The following is a 25,694-nucleotide window of genomic DNA, read 5'->3' on the forward strand; positions in this document are numbered from 1 at the left end:
ATCCATCCTTGGTGGATGTGAAGATTAAGTGTGGTAAAGTAGGAAATGTATAAATATAATTCACATTTCCCTTCCCCAAAATACTTTTATAGGTAAGGGATTTCCTTATTTCTCATCTTCCAACATTTCTCACTTATACCCCTTCCTGCATGCTTTATTACCACATTCCAGACACATTTAGAAACTACTATCAGAAAATAATTCTCAACCCCAGAGTTAATTGTGGCAAGAGTGAAATTACAACATCATAGGTAGACTGTTTGAAACGCCATATGGCGATCATACTTGGGGTTTTCACATGGTTAAAAATGTTTGTTTACTGAAGGAAACAACTAATGTATTTGAGCATGATCTGGATTCCATTGCCTTCCTTTCCCTTTGGTTTTTCCAAGAGGAGGCTGGAGTGTTTCTTGGAAGTCCCAGCACAGCTATTAGAATTGTTCATTCCAGTTTAGGCTGAATAGAGTCTCTCTGAGCACTTTTTCTTTTCCTAACACAGTTTAGAAAACATTCTACTGATGGAGGTTAAATGTGTTTGGTTATGGGGTGCCTGGGTGGCTCAGTCAGTTAAGTGTCCGACTCTTGACCTCAGCCCAGGTCATGATCTCAGAATGAATTTGAGCACCAATCTGGGCTCTTCTTTTAAAAAAAACAACAAACATGTTTGTGACTTGCAGTTCATATATTGAAGATTTTTCAACTTTTCCGTTTAATGGAAGGAAGGAAAATTCCCTGGAGAGGAGGGTATCAGGAGGCTGGGTTGTAGTCTCCATTCTAAGGCTCTTAGCTTTGGAACATTTCCAGTTATGTGGAAACCTTTACTCATTCTTAATTGATGCCACTGACTCCAGTGGTCATTATACTCAGTGGACAGAGTTAACTTCCTAAAGTTGGGCTGTGTAATCAGACTTAATGAGATGCTGTTTTTGCTTTGATTGAGAATCTTATAAGCCCTCCTTCCACTGACTACAAGATTAAATACACATCTCTCCATTACCAGCCTGCTGCCGTTCAGGACCCAGGCCAGTGCAGAAGTTAGAATTTAGGTTCAGTTTCAGGAGACAAGGATTCAGAGACTGGTGCAGCCATCTTACTGGTTTGTTAACTTTGGGCAAGTTAATTAGCCTATCTTAGTTTGCTTTCTTATCTCAAAGTGGGCATAGTACTCTGGGGTTATGGTGGAGTTTGCATGAAATAATACATTTTTTAAAAAAAGATTTTTTATGTATTTGACAGAGAAGGACACAGCAAGAGAGGGAACACAAGCAGGGGGAGTGGGAGAGGGCAAAGCAGGCTTTCCGCTGAGCAGGGAGCCCGATGTGGGGGTCAGTCCCAGGACCCTAGGATCATAACCTGAGCCGAAGGCAGACACTTTTTTTTTTTTTTAAGATTTTTTTTATTTATATATTTGGCAGATAGAGATCACAAGTAGGGAGCGAGGCAGGCAGAGAGAGAGAGGAGGAAGCAGGCTCCCTGCCAAGCAGAGAGCCCGATGTGGGGCTCGATCCCAGGACCCTGGGATCATGACCCGAGCGAAAGGCAGAGGCTTTAACCAACTGAGCCACCCAGGCGCCCCCGAAGGCAGACACTTAACCACTGAGCCACCCAGGCACCCTGAAATAATACATTTGAAGTTGCTCTCAGTCCAGGGACTGCTGCAGAGTAAGCTTTAACTTAGTACATTTTAGCTTTGTGTCCTCAGCCATTTCTCCTCCAATCTCCTGTCTTTGAGGAATAGTTTCACAGAGAGATGCTTCCAGGATTGCACAGTTCTTTGAATGAAATCCCACTGCTTTTCTAAATAATTAATAAAAATTAAACTTTAAGTAAAAAAAAAACAAAAAAAAAAAACCATGTACATGCCATTCTGTTTTTTTCTAATTTAAGGTCATTTGTAATCATTAGTATGTTAACTTCTGGTTCCTGAGTAACATGTGCTTACTTCAGAATAAAGCTTTTCCTGGCATTTTACCCCACTAGAATATAAATTTCAAAGGGTAGAGACCTTGTCTGTCTTGTTCTGTTGTATCCCCACCACCTAGCACAGTACTTGACCTTTATTTATTTATTTATTTATTTATTTTTAAAGATTTTATTTATTTATTTGACAGAGAGATCACAAGTAGACAGAGAGGCAGGCAGAGAGAGAGAGAGAAGCAGGCTCCCTTCTGAGCAGAAAGCCCGATGTGGGACTCGATCCCAGGACCCCGAGATCATGACCTGAGCCGAAGGCAGCAGCTTAACCCACTGAGCCACCCAGGCGCCCAGTACTTGACCTTTAGTGGGCACTAATAAGTGTTTGCCAAATGGGTGAATGAATAAATAGTACACATAGTGCATATTTGAACTTCATTGTACCTGGGCTGTCTTTGTTTTCCTTCTAAATTTTTATTTAAATTCTAGTTAGTTAGAATGTAGTGTAGTATGGCTTTTAGGAGTAGAATTTAGTGACTCATCACTTATATCATTGCAAGTGCCTGCCTTAATAGTCATCACCTATTTAATTCATCCCCCACTCACTGCCCTCTATCCACCCTCAGTTCTTTATCATTAAGAGTTTCTTAGGATTTGCCTTCCCCTCTTCCCTCTTATTTTCTTCCCTTCCCACACATTCATCTGTTTCGTTGTCTAAATTCCTAATGAAATCATTTGGTATTTTTCGCTTAGCATAATACACTCTAAACCCGTCCTTGCAAATGGCAAGATTTCATTGTTTTCGATGGCTGAGTAATATTCCGCTGTTTACATATACCAATACCACATCTTTATCCTTTCATCAGTCATTGGACTTGGGCTCTTTCAGTGGCTTGGTTATCATTGATAATGTTGCTATAAACATTGTGGTGGATGTATCCCTTCCAATCTGTACTTTTGTATCTTTTGGGTAAAAACCTAGTAGTGCAGTTGCTCAATAGTGGGATAGTTCTACTTTTAAGTTTTTGAGGATGCTCCATTCTGTTTTCCAGAGTGGCTGCACCAGTTTGCACCCCCACCAACAGTGTAGGAGGCTTCTCCTTTTCTCCACATTCTTGCCAACATCTGTTGTTTCGTATGTTAATTTTGCCTGGGTTGTCTTTGAATTGAGATCTGTGTGTTATTGCTCATAAACAGTTGTAAAGCTAAGAATAGTACATATTTTAGCATTTTCATATTAACATATCAGTTAGGGGTGCTTGTCCAGAATAATAATCGAGGAAAAAACAATTTTAAGAGTAAAGAAACTGAAAATACCACATTAATTTTAGTTAATTAAAGGGCTTATTGGAGTTTTTAGTGGTTTTCTGACTTATATTTATGATGATGAATATGAGCAGTTGTGAGATGTTAAAAGAGATTCAACTTTGTGAAGAAACTTCCACTTTTTGAAGTTTCTGGATCTAATGAGTTGGAGAGTATCTTGAGTTTACAAGATGAATGAAGTTCATCTTTGTTGTATGGTCAAAATTTTTGAAAAAGTATAAAAATAATATTTGCTTACTTTAAAAAGGAAATTCAAGTAGCATTGAAGATTATAATGGAAAATGTACAAGCTTCCCATTCCTTTTCCTCACTTTTCATAGGGAATAATTTGAAAGTTTTTTTTGTTGTTGTTGATGGTGGTTTTTGGGGGGTTTTTTTGAGAGAGAAAGCAAGAGAGGGGTAAAGGAAGAGGGAGAGAGAATTTAAGCAGGCTTTTTCCAGTGTAGAACCCAACATGGGGCAGGATCTCATGACCCTGAGATGATGACCTGAGCCAAAATTAAGAGTCAAATGCTTGGGTTGCCTGGGTGGCTCAGTGGGTTGGGCCTCTGCCTTCGGCTTGAGTCAGGATTTCATGGTCCTGGGATCCGGCCCCACCTAGGGCTCTCTGCTCAGCAGGGAGCCTGCCCCCCCCCCCCCCCCCCCCCCCCCCCGCCTCTCTGCCTACTTGTGATCTTTGTCAAATAAATAAACAAAATCTTAAAAAAAAAAAAAAGTCAAACGCTTAACTGACTGAACCACCCAGGCACCTGTAAAGATTTGATTTGATTTGATATGATTTTTAAAATTTTTCATTTTATTTGAGAGAGAGAGGAAAACGAGTGGAGGGAGGGTAGAGGAAGAGGGAGAAGTTGACTCCCTGCTGGGTGCGGAGCCTGTCATGGGGCTCCATCCCAGGACGCTGAGATCAGGACCTGAGCCAAAGTCAGACACTTAACTGAATGAGCCACCCAGGTGCCCCTAAAGATTTTATTTTTAAGGAATTTCTACAGCCAAACACAAATTGGTTGGTACTGTTTTGAATTATATTATTCCTGTTGAAGAGTGTAAGCTCTGGATTCAGATAGTTTTGGTTTGAATCCTGATTCTTTTGTCATTTACTAGCTGTGTTTTCTTGGGAAGTTACTTAATATCTCTCTATCTTCTTTTCCTTCTTCTTGAAAAAATACTTTGTTATGAGGTTGTTATGAGATTAAATGAATTTATTATTTAAACACTTAGCACAGGGGCACCTGGGTGGCTCAGTTGGTTAAGCCACTGCCTTCGGCTTAGGTAATGATCCTGGAGTCTTGGAATTGAGTCCCGCATCAGGCTCTCAGTTCTGCAGGGAGTCCGCTTCTCCCTCTGACCTTCTCCCCTCTTATACTCTCTCTCTCTCTCAAATAAATAAGTAAAAAATAAATAAATAAATAAGCACTTAGCACAAATGCCTGATGCTTAATAAGCACTCAGTATAGTTTAGTTGCTATTCCTGAGAGTTGCTCCTTTTAGGTAAGTATAACTTGGAATATTTTACCTTATTATATATGTGTAATGTATATTACACATTATATATATATAATTATTATTACCTCATTGAAAAAAATTTGCTTGATATTCCATGGTATGGATGTAGCATAATGTATTTAACCAGGCCTTCATTAATGAGCTTCTACATGGTTTTCTGTTTTGCTGCTCTTTTTTTTTTTTTTTTAAATACAGACAATGCTGCAATGAGTATTTACATATTTTTTGCATGCTTATGGGATATATGCTGGGTCAAAGTATCTAGGCAATTGAGGGTTTGTTTTTTTTTTAAGATTTTATTTATTTATTTGACAGAGAGAGAGACAGCGAGAGAGGGGACACAAGCAGGAGGAGCGAGAGAGGTAGAAGCAGGCTTCCCGCTGAGCAGGGAGTCTGATGTGGGTCTCAGTCCCAGAATCCTGGGATCATGAAGGCAGACACTTAACTACTGAGCCACCCAGGAACCCCCAGTTTGAGTTTTGATAGACAAACCTGTTTGTACCACCTCCCACTTGGAGTGCATGAAAATGCCTATTTCCTCACCTCTATCATTGTGGGATATTTTTTTTCCCCCCATGTGGGGTATTTATGGATATTGAGCTGTCAAAACAAAATACAGAAATTGGGAACTAGGGTTGTTATTCCTCATCACTGATACCAATTTGTGCTTTTTAAAAATTATTAATTATTTTAATTAACATATAATGTATTATTTGCCCCAGGGATACAGGTCTGTGAATTGTCAGGCTTACATACTTCCGAGCACTCACCATAGCATATACCCTCCCCAATGTCCATAACCCAACAACCCTATTCCTACCCCCAGCCCCCAGCAACCCTCAGTTTGTTTTGTGAGATTAAGAGTCTCTCTTGGTTTATCTCCTCTCAGTCCCATCTTGTTTCATTTTTTCCTTCCCTACCCCCCAACCCCCCCACACTGCCTCTTAACTTCCTCATATCAGGGAGATCTTATGATAATTGTCTTTCTCTGATTGACTTATTTCGCTCAGCATAATACCCTCTAGTTCCATCTATGTTGTTGCGAGTGGCAAGATTTCATTTCTTTTGATGGCTGCATAATATTCCATTGTATGTATGTATATATGTATATGTATGTGTGTGTATATATACACATATACATATACACACATACATATACATATACACATACACACACACCACATCTTTATCCTTTTATCTGTTGATGGACATCTAGGTTCTTTCCATAGTTTGGCTATTATGGACGTTGCTGCTCCAAACATTCGGGTGCACATGCGCCTTTGGATCACTACATTTGTATCTTTAGGGTAAATACCCAGTAGTGTGATTACTGGATCATAGGGTAGCTCTATTTTCAGCTTTTTGAGGAACCTCCATGCTGTTTTCCAGAGTGGCTGCACCAGCTTGCATTCCCACCAACAGTGTAGAAGGGTTCCTCTTTCTCCGCATCCTCGCCAGCCTCTGTCATTTCCTGACTTGTTAATTTTAGACATTCTGACTGGTGTGAGGTGGTATCTCATTGTGGTTTGGATATATATTTCCCCGAAGCCGAGTGATGTTGAGCACTTTTTCATGTATGTGTTGGCTATTTGGATGTCTCTTTGCATAAATGTCTATTCATGTCCTCTGCCCATTTCTTGATTGGATTATTTGTTCTTTGGGTGTTCAGCTTGTGCTTTTTATTAAAATAACTGCATTTTCACATTTTTTTGACTTCATGATAAGCAAATGCTATAAATTTGAACCATAAAATAGACTTATCCTAACAAAGTACTACATTTATGTCATATATATTGGGGCTGTATGTAATTTTCATCTATGCATGGTTTCTGCTCAAAAATTTTTCTGTGTGGAAAGAAATAGTTCACTGTTACCCAAACAAATCATTGTTTCTTTATCTTTGCTCTTTCCCCGGGAATTAGTTTCCCTGCCTGCAAATTCCATTATAAAAATCACCTCTTCCATTAGGTGTTTATCGTCTCATTAACCGGACAAAACTCCTCTTTCAAATGTCCTGAAGCTTTGTTTTATATTCCCTTTATGGTACACACACAACTCTTAAGTTATATTGAAGTCATTTAAGAACGCGTTCTATCCTGTTTTTTAGATTGTAGTTCCTGGAGATCAGGGATCATTTTTTATTCACCCTTTATATACGTTAGGGGTTGAATATATATTTGTTGATTTATATTAGAATTAAGCTTGTACATTTATAATATCTTGGTTGGCCAACTACTGGATTTAACGATATATATGTATAGTCAACTATATAGGTTGAAATTTTTCCCGTTGATTTCATTCTTATCCTTAGAGTGCTGATTTCAGTGTGTGTATGGGCACCTCGGAAGTGATACTCAGTACAAGCCAGGCAAGTTATCCTCCAGAGGAACCTTCCCCTGCAGACGGGAAATTAATGAAGGGCTGTTTGTCATGAAATACTTATCCTAGGATTTCACTGAATCTATTAGCTAAAGGAATCTCAAATTTAAATGACCTGAAATGCCATTGTTTGGTATGTGGGTTTGCAGGTGCCGTATTCATTCCATACTCACTTATCCATTTCTGTTTTTCTTTGGTTTATTACCTTTATTACTGGTTTACACAGTTATCTCTCCAATTAGTTTTTTGTTTGGTTTTTCAGGGTAAGGACCAGTTCCTCTCATTTTTGTAACCAACATAACACATTCTTATGTTTAGAGGTCTAGGTAAATATGTGCTAAGTATATATTTTTTTAACTTAGATACTTTTTCCTCTTTTTAAATTTTTTAATTTTTTAAAAGATTTTATTTATTTATTTGACAGAGAGAGAGATCACAGGTAGGTGGAGAGGCAGGCAGAGAGAGAGGGGGAAGCAGGCTCCCTGCTGAGCAGAGAGGCCGATGCTGGACTTGATCCCAGGACCCTGGGATCATGACCTGAGCTGAAGGCAGAGGCTTAACCCACTGAGCCACCCAGGCGCCCCCTCTTTTTTTTTTTTTTTAAAGAAATACTTTATGAGATTGACTCAGGACCTTCTAAAAGAAATACTTTAAAATCTCTGATGCTCTTGTGTCACTTAGACAATAGAGATTTGTATATGTGTTAATAAGTCAACTGAAGCTCTGCAATAGCAGATGACCTATTTTATAGCCACAAGGCGGCAGTAGTTGAGCAAATAATTGGTTTTCTGCTTTGTGACTAATACTCTTTCTTAACGGTAGAGGGTAGCATATGACTTTTCAGCACATTGGAAAATGGTTTGCAAGTTTTTGGCCCTACACAGTAGAACATTTTATTCTTTTAAGATAGAGAATAACATTTTACTATTTTAGTTTATTTATGTAGAATACTGGTATTACAAGACAGTTTATAGTTTTATTTTAACAATATATTAGGTTTCATGCAGATTTTTTAAAATGTTATTTTTCACTTTTTCAAGAATATTTCTTATTGATATTTTTTATTTCAAGATGCTGGAACGTTCCAGAAGGCAGAATATATGAATCATATATTTTATCCTTTCAGAATACTAGAAAAATCCAAAATAAAGCTTATTTAAAGGATTTGTTTTAATATGAAGGAAAAAATTCTTATTTTTAGTGTAAGTTTTAAGCCTACTAAATTCGTATAGTAGCAATATTCTACAGTTTTATTTAACTTGTTTTCTCACGATTTTATACTTGACAACTTTAAAAATTATACTAATGCTTTAAAAAGGAATTATGTAAAAGTATGTTGAAAAATATTTATGGTTTTAGCTATGGTGCTAGCTGGTTTTTACATTCTGAAATTCTAGGTGAGTTATCCCTAAGTTTGTAAGAAAAATCTTTTGAGATCTTTAGTTTCACAGTGGAGTCTTAACATTTTCAAAGCATATTTAGAGAAAATTACCAGTTAATATAAAGATGATAGAAAAGTGAATTGAGGTAGGTATAAATCTCTAGGGAAAAGTCGACACCTGTAATATAAACAATACTATACATATCCTAAAAGAAAAGATAAATATAATCTGAATATATCCTGTAGGTATTTTGTTTCATGGGTGGTCATATGATATGATCATACCCTATGAGAGTCTTTTATGACTTCCCAAGTCAGTATTAACTTTGTGAATCTTTATTAATTCACTTTTGCTCAGAAATCTCCATTCTTTTAAGGTGTTTGGGTTTTATTTTTCTTTGAAAGATTATATTAAAATTTCCTCTTTTAATTATATACTAATTTAGAAAATGTTTTAAAGTGTTTTTTAAGACTTTATTTCTCCTTTTTTTTTTTTTGTTTTAAAGTAGCTCCATACCCATTGTGAAGACTACTGTGGGGCTTGAACTCAGCACCCTGAGATAAAGACCTGAGCTGGGATCAAGAGTCGGACATTTAACCGACTGAGCCACCCAGTGCGCCAAAGGGTTTTTTATTTTAAGTAATTTCTACACCCAACACGGGCCTGGAACTCACAACCCCAAGGTCAAGAGTCACATGTTGTACCAACTGAGCCAGCCAGGTGTTCCTATAGTGTAATAATTTTAATAACATGACTATGCCCCTTAAGTTTGTTTTTATCTGTTGGCATTAAATAATGAAGGAAATAAAGGAAACTATCATAGTTGAGTGGAACGTGGTTTGTAGGGATTTGGGAATAAAACTAAACAGTTGATTCTTTTTGGATTTTGCCTTGTTTTTTCAAGCATTCTGTTCTTGGCCACTGGCAGATAATGAGTGGTGGACTTCCATTCCAGAAGTCAGCAGTTCAGCAGCTCCTCTCTTGTCAGTTACCCAAATTGAAATGGTTGGGTTCTATCAGAAAAGATATGTGTACACTAGTGCACAGAGTGTTTATCCCAGAGAGATGAAAACTCATGTTCATATAAAAACCTGTACATAAATGTCCATAGCAGCTTTATTTGTAATAGCCAAAAACTGGAAATAGCCCAGATGTTCTCCAGCTATTGAGTGATAAAGCCAACTGTGGTCCATCCATACTACGGAATACTACTTAGAAGTAAAAAGGAACAAATGATTGATACACAGAACAACTTGAGTGACTCTCAGGAGCGTTATGCTGAGTGAAAAAAAGAATGTTGTTGACATTCTTGAAATCACAGAATTATTGAGATGGAGAAGAGATCAGTGGTTGCTAAGAGTTGGAGGTAGGGGTGGTGGTCAGAAGGAAGATGGGGAGTTACAGAAGGGCAACACGAGGGATCCGTGCAGTGAAGGCATTGTCCTGTAACGTGACTGTGGTGAATACGTGAGTCTTCACATGTGATAAAATTTGAAGAACTAAATATACATACGAGTAATTGCATATAAAACTGGTAGAATCTGAATATTATTGGTGGGTTGTATCAGTGTCGGTTTCCTGGTTGTGGTATCTTATATGATCTTAGATGTTAACCTTGAGAGAACTGGGTAAAAGGATGGAAGGGATCTCTATGTATTATTTCTTTTAATTATGTGGGAATTTACAATGATCTCAAATAGAAAGTTTTGTTTTGTTTTGTTTTGTTTTTTAAGGATTATTTCACTAGTCTGCCAGGCCCAGCACTGGTAAGACCGTGAATTCCATAGTCATGAGCCCATTATCACACATCATTTCTTGTAAAATGATTTCTTTGGTTAGAAGCTGCTGTGTAGAATTCCATGACAACGAATAAGAGAGTCTCTAAGTCTACCGATGGTGGTTTTGATAGAAGCTTTGTGGTTAGGAAAGGCAAATCTATATTTAGAGTAAGTGTTTATTCTGGCGATTATATATCTCTGTCCTTTTTATATAGAATGGCCCAGTGTAACCTGCCACCAGGTAGCCATCTGATCATTTCAGGGAATGATGCTGTTGCTATTGGTCTCTGCTGTTGGCAGATTGGTCATTTAGCAGTGGCTATAGCTAAATCAATATGGGTCAGTGTTTCTGAATGTTTCTGAATCCATGTGTAACCTCCATCACATAAAAATTCAGGGACTTGCCACCTTGGTGAAATTTTTCATTGGCTAACAGCCCGGGACATGTTGAGATACCCCCTCTACCACTAAGACAGAAGCACATCCTGCTGCTGGGCGTCTTGGATTTTGAACCCATTTGTGGGGGCAGGAATAGCTGGGGAAGGAGATTGACATCCATAGGACCGATTATCATCCCCTGATTATTCACATTCCTTCTGCTGAAGAAATCATTACATGTGACTGATTTATTTTCTCACTCTGACCATTCAGGGAAAACCGTCCACATATCTCTTTCCCAGACCTTGTCTTGTCATCTATTTCTCATTCATGTCCCTTCTAAATCCCTGACCATCCAGCAAAATCATTAGTCACTTTACACAAATTACTGTAGATCTGTATTTTAGGCTGTCTTTCCTTCCAGGCAAAGCCATCAAGTACACCGCTCACAGTTCTGCCCACTGGGGTGCTGTTCTTTTACCACTGTCCTTCAGGACCGCTTGTGAATCCTGCATTATGATTCGTCTAGAGAGGTCTGGCAAAGTCTCCATTCTACATCTTTTTCTGCTACAGAAACTTGAAACACTACCACATCTGCCAAATCATAAACCCCAACTGGTAGAGTAGCTTGCTTGGTAGTCTGGGCCTATTGCAGAGCTTTGTGTTCTTCTGCACCCCCCCCCCCCCAAACTGGCTGCTTTTTGTGTTACTTTGGTAAAAGGGTTGGAGAAGAATGTCCAAATAAGGTATTTGTTGCCTCCAAAATCCAAAGAGACCCAGTAAGTACTGTGCATTGTTCTTAGTGGGAAAAATGGGCATCTTGACATGTCCCGGGCCACTGGCCTCCTAGGAATTTCACCAAGGCCCAACAATTTTTGTGAGACTTATTCCCCACCCTCTGGAATACATGTGTCTAGAGTAGCTGCAGTTTTCTGCTTCTGGGTCCAATAGGTTTGTGTGACACACCAACATGATACCCTGTGGAATGAAATGACAAAGTCCTTGTCGACCAGTTTGACACAGAGCTGGTGAATTGGTATAACCCTGAGGTGTATAGTCTTTACTAGCAGATCTAGAAAAAGAAAGATTTTTTCAGATCAGTTAGTGCATACCAGGTGCTGGGGGATATTTGATTTCCTCCAGCCTTGAAACCACATCTGGAACAACAGCTGCGGTGGGAGTTACCACTTCATTAAGTTTGTGATAATAAATTGTCATTATCTAGGACCTGTGTTGGTTTCCTACAGGGCCACATAGGCAAGTTAAGTGGGGGTGTGGTAGAAATCACCAGCCCTGTATCTTCTAGGTCTTTGCCACTAATCCTTACAATGCCTCCAGGAATGTAGTATTGCCTTCAGTTTACTTGTACTTTAGGTAGGGGAAGTTCTAGTATTTTCCACTTCTCCTTTCCTACCTTAATAGCCCTCACTCCACAGATTAAGGAACTAAGGTGGGCATTCTGCCAGTTGCTGAGTAAATCTATTCCCATTATACATTCTAGAATTGGAGAGATAACCACAGTGAGTTCAGGGAATGGGCCTGAGCTCAAACTCCCATTAATCATGTGACTCCTCCTCCCACCCACTCCTCCTCTCCCCCTCCCCACCCTGCCTCACCCCCACCATAAGCCTCTGAGTGGAAGCAAATTGAGTCTTTAAGAATCTTTAAAAAAAATTTTGACAGAGATTACAAGTAGGCAGAGAGGCAGGCAGAGAGAGAGGAGGAAGCAGGCTCCCTGCTGAGCAGAGAGGCGATTCAGGGCTGGATCTGACCTGAGCTGAAGGCAGAGGCTTTAACCCACTGAGCCACCCAGGCGCCCCTGCAGTGCATTTTATAGCAGATTCCCGAAAACATGTTTTGACCATAGAGTTTGATAAACATTGGAACATGGGTAACAGAAAGAGATGGCGCCTTGGATAGGATGGAAATTGATTTCAGAAGGGTCTTTTTAGAATAGTCAGGAAATAATCCATCCTATTTATTTGGCTTCCAGGAACTAAGATAATATATTCATGTAAACTTTTTTAGTAGTGAACACAGCAGATATCTCCTTTTCTGTCTCAAAGCAGAGCAAAGAAGACAAACATTTAACAATTGATTTTAAATGTGATGACTGTTATTAAAGAAACTGCATAGTACTACAACTAGAAGATATATTACTAGTGAAATAAGTCAGAGAAAGACAAATACCATATGATTTCACTCATATGGAATTTGAGAAACAAAACGAACAAAGAAAAAAGAGACAAAAAACCCCCAAACAAACCCAGACTCTTAAATACAGAGAACAAAGTGGTGGTTGCCAAAAGGGAAGTGGGTGGGGGTGGGGAAAATAGATTTGTGGGATTAAGAGTACACTTACCATAATGAGCACTGAGTAATGTATAGAACTGTTGAATCATTACATGGTGCACCTGAAACTAATATGGCACTGTATGTTAATTATACTTCAATTAAAAGAAAAAAACTGTATAGGATCTTAGAACATGACATTTAATTCAGTTTAAGAAGTGTCTGATATCCCAGAATGGTTGAAAGTACAGTTCTATATACCTCTATGCCTTATCTTTTGGTCAGACAACTTCTGTCTTATTAGAAACCTTTAAAGTATCCTTTGGTCCCAGATTGTGTCCATCTGCCACTGATTATCCAGCCTCCTCTTGTAATTCCGTTTCTCCCTGTTGAGCATAATTATTCTCCTGCTACTATGGTATATCTCTATTATAGAGATTTCTAAACTTTTTTTTTCCTTATCATGCCTCTTCACTAAGAAATCGTTGAGCATATGTTCCAATATGTACTAGGAAGTTGTCTTCCATTTATAATGTTTATTACTTTACAAAATCCTTTTTACATTGTAGAATATTTAAGAATTCCTATTAATAAAATTTTTAGTTATCCAATCCATTTTTTTCTTTTACAAATGAGAAGACAAATTTAAGACCTACAACTTCCTCAAGATTTTTTTTAGCTATTTATTGGCAGAGTTGGTCATAGAACTGAAGTTTCTTGAGTATTTCTGTTATTCTGCTGTATGTTTCCTTTAAGTTTTAAAATAATGTTCTATCTACTTTCTAGCTTCCAAAGCAGCTTGCATTTAAGAATCACTGTTTAGCCATATTATGTAGTTTTGAATAGCAGGTATGGTACTTGCATGTAAAGTGTGGTAGTTGGACTAGTTGATATTTCATGTTTCTTTTAGCACTAAAAGCCTCTAATTCCAAGTTATACATTAAATGTCCTCATATGCATGAAAGTTATATATAGTTAATATACACTGAAACTTTAATACATGGACTTTACATTCTAGATTTTCTATATTAAGTAATACAAAGAAAAATTAGTCCTATATAGAAATTATTAGTTAGCACTTGATATGTTTATTTTGAAGAACTAGTATCTCTATATAATGTCACTATAAATGAGTAAATTTATGTTAGTATGTACATAAATATGTGTACCATTATTTCTTTTTTTTTTAAGATTTATTTATTTATTTTGGCAGGATATGATGGGGGTAGAAGGGCAGGGGGAGTAGACACTCCACTGAGTGTGGAGCTGTTGCGGGGCTCGGTCTCATGACGCTGAGATCATGACCTGACTGAAATCAAGAGTCTGACGCTTAACCCACTGAGGCACCCAGGTGCCCCTTTACACCATTATCTTTAACTACCTACCAGATAGCCAGTATTCCCTGAAATTTTATGGGTATCACAACCTCATATGTGCAAAACTAACTTACTCTCTTACTGCACTGCTCTTACACCTCATTCATGGCTGCCCTTCTGCCTTACTTTCTGTAGCCAGTTGGAGGTCAGACCTTTCCTGTGCTATTCGGTAAATGTCTCTTTGTTCCTTAGGCTATGTTCTTATGGCCACTGCTTCGGTGTAAGTCCTTTATCATCTCTATCCTAGCTAACTGGAGGAGACTCTTAACAGTTCTCTTTTCATTTTCCCTCTCTCTGTGGTCCATCTTACATACAGCTATCAAAGTTTTCTTTTCTTTCTTTTTTTTTTTTTTAAGATTTTATTTATTTATTTGACAGAGAGAGACACAGCAAGAGAGGGAACAGAAGCATGGAGAGTGAGAGTGGCAGAAGCAGGCTTCCACTGAGCAGGGAGCCCGATGCGGGGCTCGATCCCAGAATTCTGGGATCATGACCTGAGCTGAAGACAGACACTTAATGACTGAGCCACCCAGGTGCCCCAAGTTTTCTTTTTAAAACAAGGAACAAGTACTGTTATCCCATTAATGGCACACCTCTTTTGAATGCAATGCCACTTAGCCTATGGTACAAGACTCTTTACAACGTAATGTGAGGGGAACAGTTGCTTACAGCAAGTTTTTGGCCCCTAATCTCCGTTATCATGTTGGCATGACTCTGTATTTCCTACCACTTTACATATTTTTACATCAAGGTTCGAATAGAGCCTGGTACATGACAGGCACTCGATACTGAACACATTTAATAAAATAAATTAAAGTGATACTGTTCTCTATATTTGTAATCCCTTCACCTTCCCCCATTCCACCAGGACAGTCCTGTTCAACTTTTAGGCCTCAAAGGGAAAAAATGGTACAGTAGAATAACAGAATACTTAGGAAATCTGAATTCTGTGACTAATTCTTAAAGGAAGCAGTCAGCTCTAAGATACCTGTTTTATCTATGATAACTTATAGCTTTATAGAAATCTTTTCCATAACCAGGGTTAGACTGAACTCCATGGTATACCCAGCGGGTGACTGTGTGCCTACAGCCTGTGCTGTCTGCATCAGCAGAAGAGGAGCTCACAATGTTGTTGTCAACGTGGATTGAGGCTACATTTATTATTTTTAGACAACATTTGACAAATAAATGAGGAATTCAGAAATGCTTCTAGATTATGATTTTTGAAGGAGAGTTTTGTCTGATTACTTGACATAACATCCAAATAGAATAGTAAGTGTACAATTTAAAAACAAATTCAGGTTAATCGAAGGGTCTTAGGCTTGTGGTAAAATTATTTCACTTACTGAAAATACATTGACTTCTACTGTAAAATGTTAACAAGTATAGGCAAAAATAATGGAACATAAAACAGTTTTTAAAATTCAAACAGTATTTGAATTTAAAATCTCTTTTAAAATATAATTATTCATACCATGAATAGCCAAAGCAATCTTGGGGAAAAAAAACAAAAACAACAAACGTGGACACACCACAGTCTCTGGTTTTAAACTATATTACAAAGCTATAGTAATCAAAACAGTATGTTATGGGCATAAAAACAGACAGATAGACCGATGGGACAGAATAGAGAGCTAGAAATAAACCCACACATAGATGTTTAGTTAATTTATGACAAAAGAGCCAAGAATAAACAAGGGAAAGGGATAGTCTCTTTAGGAAATGGTGATGGGAAAACCAGACAGCCACATGCAAAAGACTGAAACTTGACTACTGTCTTTCAGCATACACAAAAAAGTAACTCAAAATGTATTAAAGGCTGTGAACATAAGACCTAACCCCATAAATCTCCTGGAAGAAAACATAGGTGGTAGGCTCCTTGACATAGGTCTTGGTGATAATTTTTTGAATTTGACACCAAAGGGAAAAACAGCAAAAGCAAAAATAAACAAGTGGGACTATATCAAAGGAAGGAAACCATCAGCAAAATGAAAGTCATCCTACTAAATGGGAGAAAAATATTTACAAGTCCTATGTCTGATAAGAGGCTAATATTCAAAATATATAAAGAACTCATATAACTCAATAGCATTCTAAATTCTAAATAGACATTTTTAAATTCTAAATAGACATTTTTCTAAAGAAGACATATGGTTGACCCACAAGTATATAAAAAATGCTCAACATCATCAATCATAAGGGAAAAACAAAGCAAAACCACAGTGAGATATTGCTAGCTATTATCAAAAAAATAAGAAATAACAAGTGTTGTGAGGATATAGAGGAAAAGGAACCCTGTACACTGTTAGTGGCAATGTAAATTGCTACAGCCACTGCGAAAAACGGCACAGAGATTTCCAAAAAAACATTAAGAATAGAACTACCATATGAGCCAACAATTTTGTTTTTGGTGTTTATCTGAAGAAAGTAAAAACATTAACTCAAAAAGATGTATGCACCCCCATGTTCATAACAGCCTTATTTATAATAGCCAAGATATGGAAACAACCTAAGTTTCCTTTGATGGATGAATGAAGAAACTGTAGTATGTATATGTACATATACATATACATATCATATACATATATATTTATGTATATATAATGGAGTGTTGTTCAGTTATGAAAAAGAAGGAAATCTTGCCATTTGCAACAACATTGATGGACCTTGAGGGCATGATGCTAAGTGGAATAAGTCAGACAGACACAGAAAAATATGTATGATCTCATATGTAGAATCTGAACAAAAAAAAATAAAAACAAAGCTCATAAGAAAAAAAGCTCATAGATACAGAGAACAGATTAGGAGTTTTCAGAATGGGGATGGGATGGGGTGGGGGAGTGTATGGGATCAGAAGCTACAAACTTATAAAATAGGTCAAGGGAATGCAACATGGTGACTATAGTTAATAATACTGTGTCGTATATTTGAAAGTTCTAAGAGACGAGATCTTAAAAATTCTCATCACAAGAAAAAAAATTATTTTGTAACTATATATGGTGATGGATGTTAACCAGGCTTATTGTGGTGATCATTTCACAGTGTATCCAGATACCACATCATTATGTTGTATACCTGAAACTTTTATAATGTCATCATATTATATGTTGATTGTGCTTCAGTATAAAAATAATTATTCATAATTTTATGAAATTTATAATGTAAATATTTTACAACAGTTTTTTTTTTAAAGATTTTATTTATTTAGTTGACAGAGAAAGATCACAAGTAGGCAGAGAGAGAGGAGGAGGAGGAAGCAGGCTCCCCGCCAAGCAGAGAGCCTGATGCGGGACTCGATCCCAGGACCCCAAGACCACGACCCAAGCTGAAGGCAGAGACCCAACCCACTGAGCCACCTAGGCGCCCCTACAACAGATTTAAAAAAAAAAAAAATCTTATTTTTTTTTAAAAGAGATCTTATTAAATAATTAGTTATTAACACTTAATTATTTTTTAAAATTTAGGAAGAAATATCTTTTACTGTATTACTACTCTTGGCTCAAACATCTCTTCACCGTTATAAAGGAGATCATGCTATTTTAGGAACAGGCCCTAGTGATGGCTAAATTATTTTCAATAAATGTTCAACTATTAGATTTACTGCAGTATCTTCCCATCATTTAAGGCTGTTTTAATTGGACCATGGCTTCAACTGAAAGTCTACCAAAGGTGGTGGGGGGAGAAAAGACTAGAAGGACGAAAAGGAAGGAGAGAAAGGAAGGAGGGGCTGTCAACCACAGAAGTGGGGTAATGAGAAAGCAGGTTATAGGAAGAAGAGGAAGGAACCGTCTTTGACTGCAAGTGGGATGAGATCCAGAAGCTGATACTCTGCTTTGTCTTTGAGCAGTGCTTTTCAGTAGCTCTGGTCGGAGCCGTTATGGATGACATAGTGGCTCCTAGTGGAATGTTACAGTAGCAGGTCTTGTCCCTGCTGGGTTGGTGTGACTCTTTGCGCTACCTCTAGAGGGCAACTCATAGCCTGTGTCCGCGTAAAGTTTGTTTTGCCCTTGGCTCTCTACAAAAAGAGCTATTTTTTTGAGGTGCTTGTTTAAGGATCTTTAATATACTCTGTGGAGTTATTAAACTAGTATTATGGTTGAAAGCATAATATTCCTGCTACCTTTTCAGCTTTGTTTGGCATGTAGATCTACTGAATAGTTTTGGTTTAGATGAGCACTTGGGTGCTCAGGATTCCTTCCTAGGGAGTTTCAACTCACTGAAATCTGTCACCATAACCTTCCTGCGTCTGAGGTACTTGGCATCAGCCAAATGTTCTGACTTTCTTTTCTTTTGACTTTATTTTCCTTGAGGCAGAGGTCATAAGTTTTTGGTCTTTGGGTCACAGTGTGTTTTACCAGATTGATAAAGTAAAAGGCTTTTTAAATTTTTTTTTATTTTTTAAAAATATTTTATTTATTTGTCAGAGAGAGGAGAGAGGGAGTACAAGCAGGGGGAGTGGCAGGCAGTGGAAAAGGGAGAAGTGGGCTCCTCGAGGAGCTGGGACCCCGATGTGGGTCTTGATCCCAGGACCCTGGGGTCATGACCTGAGTTGAAGGCAGGTGCCTAACTGACTGAACCACCCAGGCGCCCCTAAAAGGCTTTAAAAAAAAAATAAACATGGCAAAATTGGGAATTTTACGTTCATACATGGATTTCTGGCTTTTCTTGGAGAATCAAAAGATGTGGCAGCCCTGGACTCGATTTGTGGCTGCAGCTGGAGCTGAGTCGTGGCTCTGCCTTTGAGACTGGTGCATATTCTGCTGCTCACCACGTCCCCACCCAGCCTGGCATCTGAGTTTGTAATCCTTGGAGTACTACATGCCCTAAAAACGAGTCATAAATATGGTTTTATAGTTTGTAAAGAAAGCATACTATCAAACTCTTAATAATTCTCCCTGAAATAACAGATGTAAAACTTATTCCAAATACGTGATGTAGGTAGATTAAATTGTTAGTATTCTTCTGTAATTAGCTCTCACAAACAGAAACTTAGTAGTTCCCTTAATTTGAGCCAAAGAATGCACATACCACACCATACACAAATTAAAGACGAGTAGAAGGTATAAGTCTGTACTCATGGATTTCTGAAAAACCATGTGTTTGGAAAAAATTTTTAAGTTAAAAAAAAAAAGTAAGGAGTCTGCATTATAGGTTCAGTCATACCTCAGGTACATTCAGTATGTAAGAAGACTCCTAGAAAATGAGCAGCACAAAACGAGAAGCTATTTTTCCTTTGAAATTTTGCATTAGGAGAAAGAAGAAAGTTATAACAAAACTGTTTAAAAATACTGTATAGCAAGAACTCATGTTCATCCTGGTAATTGAAGGACCCTTAATCATTTTTATCTTAATCTGTATTTAAACAAAAAAAAACCCTTTTATTGGGCTATTTTTTATTGAAGTATAATTAACATACAGTATTATATTAGTTGGGGTATATATTAGTCAGCAGTTTTGTACGTTAATGCTCATATGATAGGTGTACTCTTAATCCCCTTGATCAGTTTCACTCATTCCTTCCCTCTCCTACTTCTCCCTCTGGCAACCACCAGTTTGTTCTCTTTATTAAAGAGTCTGTTTTTTTGTTTATCTCTTTTTTTATTTGTTCATTTGTTTATTTTGTTTCTTAAATTTCATATATGAGTGAAATAAAATTAACTAAATTCCACATCAGAGTGAAATCATCTGATAATTGTCTTTCTCCTGACTTATTTTATGTAGCATTGTATGCTCTAGGTTCCATCCATATTGTTGAAAATGGCAAGATCTCTTTTTTTTTTTTTTTTTTTGTAGCTGAGTAGTATTCTGTTGTATATTTATACTACATTTTCTTTATCCATTCATCTGTCACTGTATACTTGGGTTGCTTTTATACTTTGCTATTGTAAATAATGCTACAGTAAACTTAGGGGTGCATGTACCTTTTCTAATTGGTTTTCATTTTCTTTGGTTAAATACCCAGTAGTGGGATTAATGGATCATATGGTAATTCTCTTTTTCATTTTTTGAGGAACCTCCATACTGTTTAGTTACTCCCACTAAACTTGAATTTGAAGGCATTCCCCCCCCAACCAGATGGTCAGTATTAGGAATAAAGTTAATCACCTTCTTGGATGCCCTACTCACATGCTCAGACTCTGAGCTCCCTCTCTCCCCATGGTAGGTTTTATCTAAGGATAGTCCTTACGTTGCTCATATTCCAGATTCTACTCTGAGCCACAGCATCAGCATCATTTCTCATAAGTGTTTCTTGGTTTCCTCTTCAGAAAGGAAAGGGAGGAAGAGGAAGTTGAAGAGTATATCTAGTTTTTTCAAGGAAAATTCCATTTAAATATTTTTTTTTGTATTGCCACAAAATATAAATATACAGCATGTTGACTTTTAAAAGTTTCCCCTGTAAGATTTTATTATATCATGTTATACCTTTATTTTGAATTATATGCATATAAATCTCTCCTCTTTTTTTTAGGGTTCTCCAAAAAATGTGGAATCCTTTGCATCTATGCTGAGACATTCTCCTCTTACACAGATGGGACCTGCCAAGGATAAACTAGTCATTGGACGAATCTTCCATATTGTAGAAAATGATCTTTATATAGATTTTGGCGGCAAGTTTCATTGTGTATGTAGAAGACCAGAAGTGGATGGAGAGTAAGTAGAATCATTTCCAGGTGTTTTGAGAGTGTTGATAAAAGTCGAGATACCTCAGAAGTATTATTGAACTTTAATTGGTGATTTGCTAAAAGTCAGAAAATATGTTTTATTTCTCTTCATTATGTTAGGGAAGTAAGGTGGGATTCATGCCATGTCATTTTAGTCACATTAGGCGAGGTTCATATCTTCTCAAAGCAGTGAGAGCACTTTTGGGGAAGATTTTGATGTTCATCCTGGTAATAAACTATTCCTCGCCATAAAATTAAAACAAGCTTTATAGTGATACATGCTGCTCAGGCCATTTTACATGTAAACTTTTTTGCTTCTTTCCGTGTTTCACAGTCTACTGCTTCTCAGAGACGCCTCTCTTTCTACTTCTTATGCTCCTATCCTCTCCTGCTACCAAATTCTGATGCTTTATCATTTTCTTTTCTTATTTTGCATCTATTCTCAGAATTATAATTTTCCCTATTATAGAATAGAATTCATTCTGTTTATAACTTACAAATAAAGATATTTGTGAGTTTAAATATGCACTGGGGAAACCATTAAGGCAGGAGATCTAGGAGTAGCATATCACGAGTGAAAAAAGATGTGGAACTAAGATTCTGGGATTGGAAAACAGTGGGTAAACAGTATAGAAATTATTTTTCCCATAAGTTTTTAATGTGCACATTTTAAAAATTTCAGTATTTTTGATACCAGGATGCATCTTAAAGTTGATATATGTCATTTTAATTGGCAATGTTTTTTATTCTTAATAGTACATAAAGTAATGGTGACTCTAGTACTCATTGGTGTCTTAGGATGAATTACAGTGATTAAGAATTTTGTGATTAAGAATGAGTCGTAGTGTAGAGATGAATAGGGAAAGAATCTGCTCTAGATCTAAGAGAACAGTTATGAAAATGAGTTGCCTCTCTGCTGAGAGTTCTGGATATCTAAAGGTCCAGTTGATAATTGGGCTCAAATGATTAGGAGACATAAACTCATTCTCCCTGAATCTGAATTGGACCTGACAAACTTAATACAAATTTCCTCAGATCAGTGGCATGTGAATAAATATTTAATAATTAGTTCTCCAATAGAAAACGCCCGGATTTGCCAATTTCTGTGGTCTAAAACACTCCTGTCGTGGCCAATCTTTTTTTTTCTTTTTTTAAAGATTTTATTTATTTATTTGAAAGAGAGAGAGTGAGAGAGAATATGAGAGGGGAGAAGGTCAGAGGGAGAAGCAGACTCCCCATGGAGCTGGGGGCCTGATGTGGGACTCAATCCCAGGACTCCGGGATCATGACCTGAGCTGAAGGCAGTTGCTTAACCAACTGAGCCACCCAGGTGGCCCCTCGCCATGGCCAATCTTAAGTTACCAGTGTAATGCCCCTGAGTGCAGAGTTCAGAATACCTGTACACAGTCAGCTCCTGCTGGCTTTAGCACATCACTACCTCGGATAATCACAGGCTAAACAGGGTCTTGCAAGGTAAGTGCCATGAACCAGGTCATACCTAGGAAGGAAAACGGGCTGCTTATGCTACCTCACATTGAGAGGTAATGGCTCAAGATAGCTTGTCTTGGTATCAAATAGCATACATGCTTAGTCAAAAATGGTAAGAACTCAAGAAATTTCTAAGTGGAATAAGTCTGTCAATGCAGATATTAATAGTGCCTTTCTGTTGTGTAATGGGTCATTGAAGGGATTAAATCAGGTAATATATGTAAAGATTTAGATTGGTGACTGGCATTAATAAACAGGTGCTACTATTATTACTGTTCTTGAAATCCTGGTGATTTGGATTTCTGTGAAGTAATGATGATATTCCTCAAGAATTCCTATTGAGGGGCGCCTGGGTGGCTCGGTGGGTTAAAGCCTCTGCCTTCAGCTCAGGTCATGGTCCCAGGGTCCTGGGATCGAGCCCCGCATCAGGCTCTCTGCTTGGCAGGGAGCCTGCTTCCTCCTCTCTCTCTGCCTGCCTCTCTGCCTAGTTGTGATTTCTCTCTGTCAAAGAAATAAAAATTAAAAAAAAAAAAAAGAATTCCTATTGATGAGGGTTTTGCAGGAGGCAAGTGTGAAGATAGGTGGTCCTAAAGTTATCCTTCAAGAGAGGCATCTTAAGCTCTTGGATATTGTCAGTAGTGGCTGTGGCAGATCACTTTTCATTAATAGAAAATATATCATTTTCTATATTTAAAATTGAAGTACTGTTTTATTTTATACAAAGAAATCTTATCTCCCTGCAATTGATAAGCTTTCATCATGCTCCCGTGGGTGATACTCAGGTGCAGTGGCCATCTTTATTCTGACAAGCTGACCTAACTTGCAGCCAGAACATCGGTATTAACTTTACAAAAAATACATTTTACAGATAACTCTGCTGAATTAAGAGTATTTCACCGGCTCAGTCAGATTTATTACAACTTGCAAATATAGCATACGTGTTTCCTTATGTTTGTGGTTAGAACTTTGTTCTTGATATTTCTTTCATGTGTATTTATTTCTTTGTGGATATTCTTTTATGTATACTGTTTTTTTCCATTTTGTTAAAATTTTAAAACATCAACTTTTTTTATTATGTTATATGTTTGAACATAATATTACAGAATACCTTAGAAACTAGAGTTTCTGATTTGATTCTCAAACCTTATTTACTTCATCACAGAATTTTAATTATCAGTTCTTGTGACTAGATATTTCTCTAGTAAGTACCATAATACGGTTTGAATTTATTTTATGTACAGTATAGCTTTAAGTGTTTAAATACTAGAATTTGTTGCAACATTTACTGTCTTAATTTTTCATTGAAAACTATACATATACCCATGAAGCACATATTCTGTTAGAGAAATTACTATATAGTTGAAGCCCTCATCGCCACATAAATTCCTGCCAGCGAAGCAATCTGTTTAACAAAAGATTTTTGGGGGTGAGACGGATGGCTCATAATAATTTTTCAAGTGAATTGTCTAGCCTGTGGAGCAGTCTCTGTATTAGAGTCTTTTTAAAATTTTTTATGTATTTAGCAAAGTTAAATTCCTGCATCTCTTTGTTTTTTAGTTACCTACAATAGTTATCTTTCAACTCCTGCTTTCGTCTGATTGCCCAGGACCCAATCACTCTCCGCAGCAATTCCCACTTCAACTCCCAAATCACTCACAAAATCTATACATTTATGGCTGAGAATCACGAAGAGTGCCAGAGTTGATTTATTTGTTCATCTATCCATTCACTCATTCAGCAAATATTTACTGGACCTCTTCAGTTTGGCAGGCACTTTCGTAAGGGCTGGTAAACTAGTCAGACTATATCTCGTGAAGTTGGGGCAACAACTTCTACTGGAGGGACGGAGAGTATATAGTAAAGAAGTACACAAATAGGTTTTAAAAATTGGTAATTACATTAGTAAAAAGGGATAATGTGACAAAATATCTGGCAGGTGGAAGATAACAGTAGTTAGAAAAGGACTTTGATTACTGCTTCTACTGCTGAAAATCTGAAATACCCTCAGAGTGCATTTTTGTTCATTCTTTTAATGGTAAACAAGAGTCACGGCTTAAATGCTATTCCTCTCTGGTCCTACAGACTGGTAATGTTATTTCTAATAATGTGCTAAGGGGAGTAGTTGAGTCAAGATTTGGCTTGAATCGTTTGGTTCCTTTTGTTCCCATCCTATCTGTGAATATACATACCTTAATGGCTATGTAGGTAACAACTACAGCTCCCTCTCTGCGTAAATTGTTTTCTGGGGAGAAACATTCTATCTTAGCAAATCCTTTGTTGTCCAGTTTTTAATTCATCATGGAAAGGTTTCTATTCTTCACAAAATATTTTTTAAATTTCTTGATTTCTATGTGTAGAAATGCTTAGGTTCTTTCCAAAACCCTTCCCTAGGTCTCTTATAGTCACTTACGCTTTGAAAGTATTGAGGCGCCTGGGTGGGTCAGTCGGTTAAGTGTCCGACTCTTGATTTCGGCTCAGGTCAGGATCTCAGGGCTGTGAGACTGAGCCCCACGTCGGGCTCCATGCTGAGTATGGAGCCTGCTTTAGATTCTTTCTCCCTTTCCCTCTGCCTCTCCCCCTTACTCTTCCCCTCTAAAAGAAAAAAAAAAAAAAGAAAGTATTACAGAAAAGTGTCAAATCAGCATAGTTACTGTTTCAGTTACTTTGCCTTTCTACCTGTATCCAAGGCAAAATTTGTGGGTGGGAAATATTTTATTTAGATGTGTTGTCTTTATAGTTGGTAGAAAGATGATAGTAACAAATGAGAAAGTAATGAGTTCGAGCTAGGTCTCTGGTCATCCCCTTTTCATATCTACAAGTTTCATTACATGACTAGATAGAGCAGCTTTTTGGGCTAGACACATGTTTGCTTGCCACCTCCGCAATGTCAGGCTGCCTCTGAGCAGATTTTAGGGGGGGGGTGACTGAGTAATGGCCTAACTTCTTGCTTTCATACATTTAATACATTTTCATACATTTAAGAGCCTGCAAGTAAGATGTAGATATTTTACATAATTTGTTCATCATTCATCAGCCTGACCTGCTTTTTTTAATTCCCTATGAGAACCATTTTTCTCTCTTCAGTTTGACTTCTGTGTCGTTGAATCTGTTCTACTTTAGGACAGTTTCAATTAATTAAATGCAAAGAAAAATAAGTCAAATTTAATAAAATACCCAGTTTGGCAAAATGTTTTAATTTTTTCATTATTTTTA

The 25,694-nt window shown here is 37.4% G+C and overlaps 1 protein-coding gene across 3 annotated transcripts in view; it reads left to right on the forward strand.

Moving 5' to 3' along the window:
* The window catches only part of MRPS28 (mitochondrial ribosomal protein S28), a 113,550-nt gene that overhangs the window by 1,766 nt on the left and 86,090 nt on the right, over nucleotides 1-25,694 (forward strand). For all 3 annotated transcript variants that reach the window (XM_046006090.1, XM_046006094.1, XM_046006098.1), the window contains exon 2: nucleotides 20,801-20,982. In XM_046006090.1, the coding sequence (XP_045862046.1) occupies nucleotides 20,801-20,982 (182 nt within the window). The remainder of the gene's footprint in view (nucleotides 1-20,800; nucleotides 20,983-25,694) is intronic.

Source organism: Meles meles, chromosome 1, assembly GCF_922984935.1.
Source record: "Meles meles chromosome 1, mMelMel3.1 paternal haplotype, whole genome shotgun sequence".
Lineage (NCBI taxonomy): Eukaryota > Metazoa > Chordata > Mammalia > Carnivora > Mustelidae > Meles > Meles meles.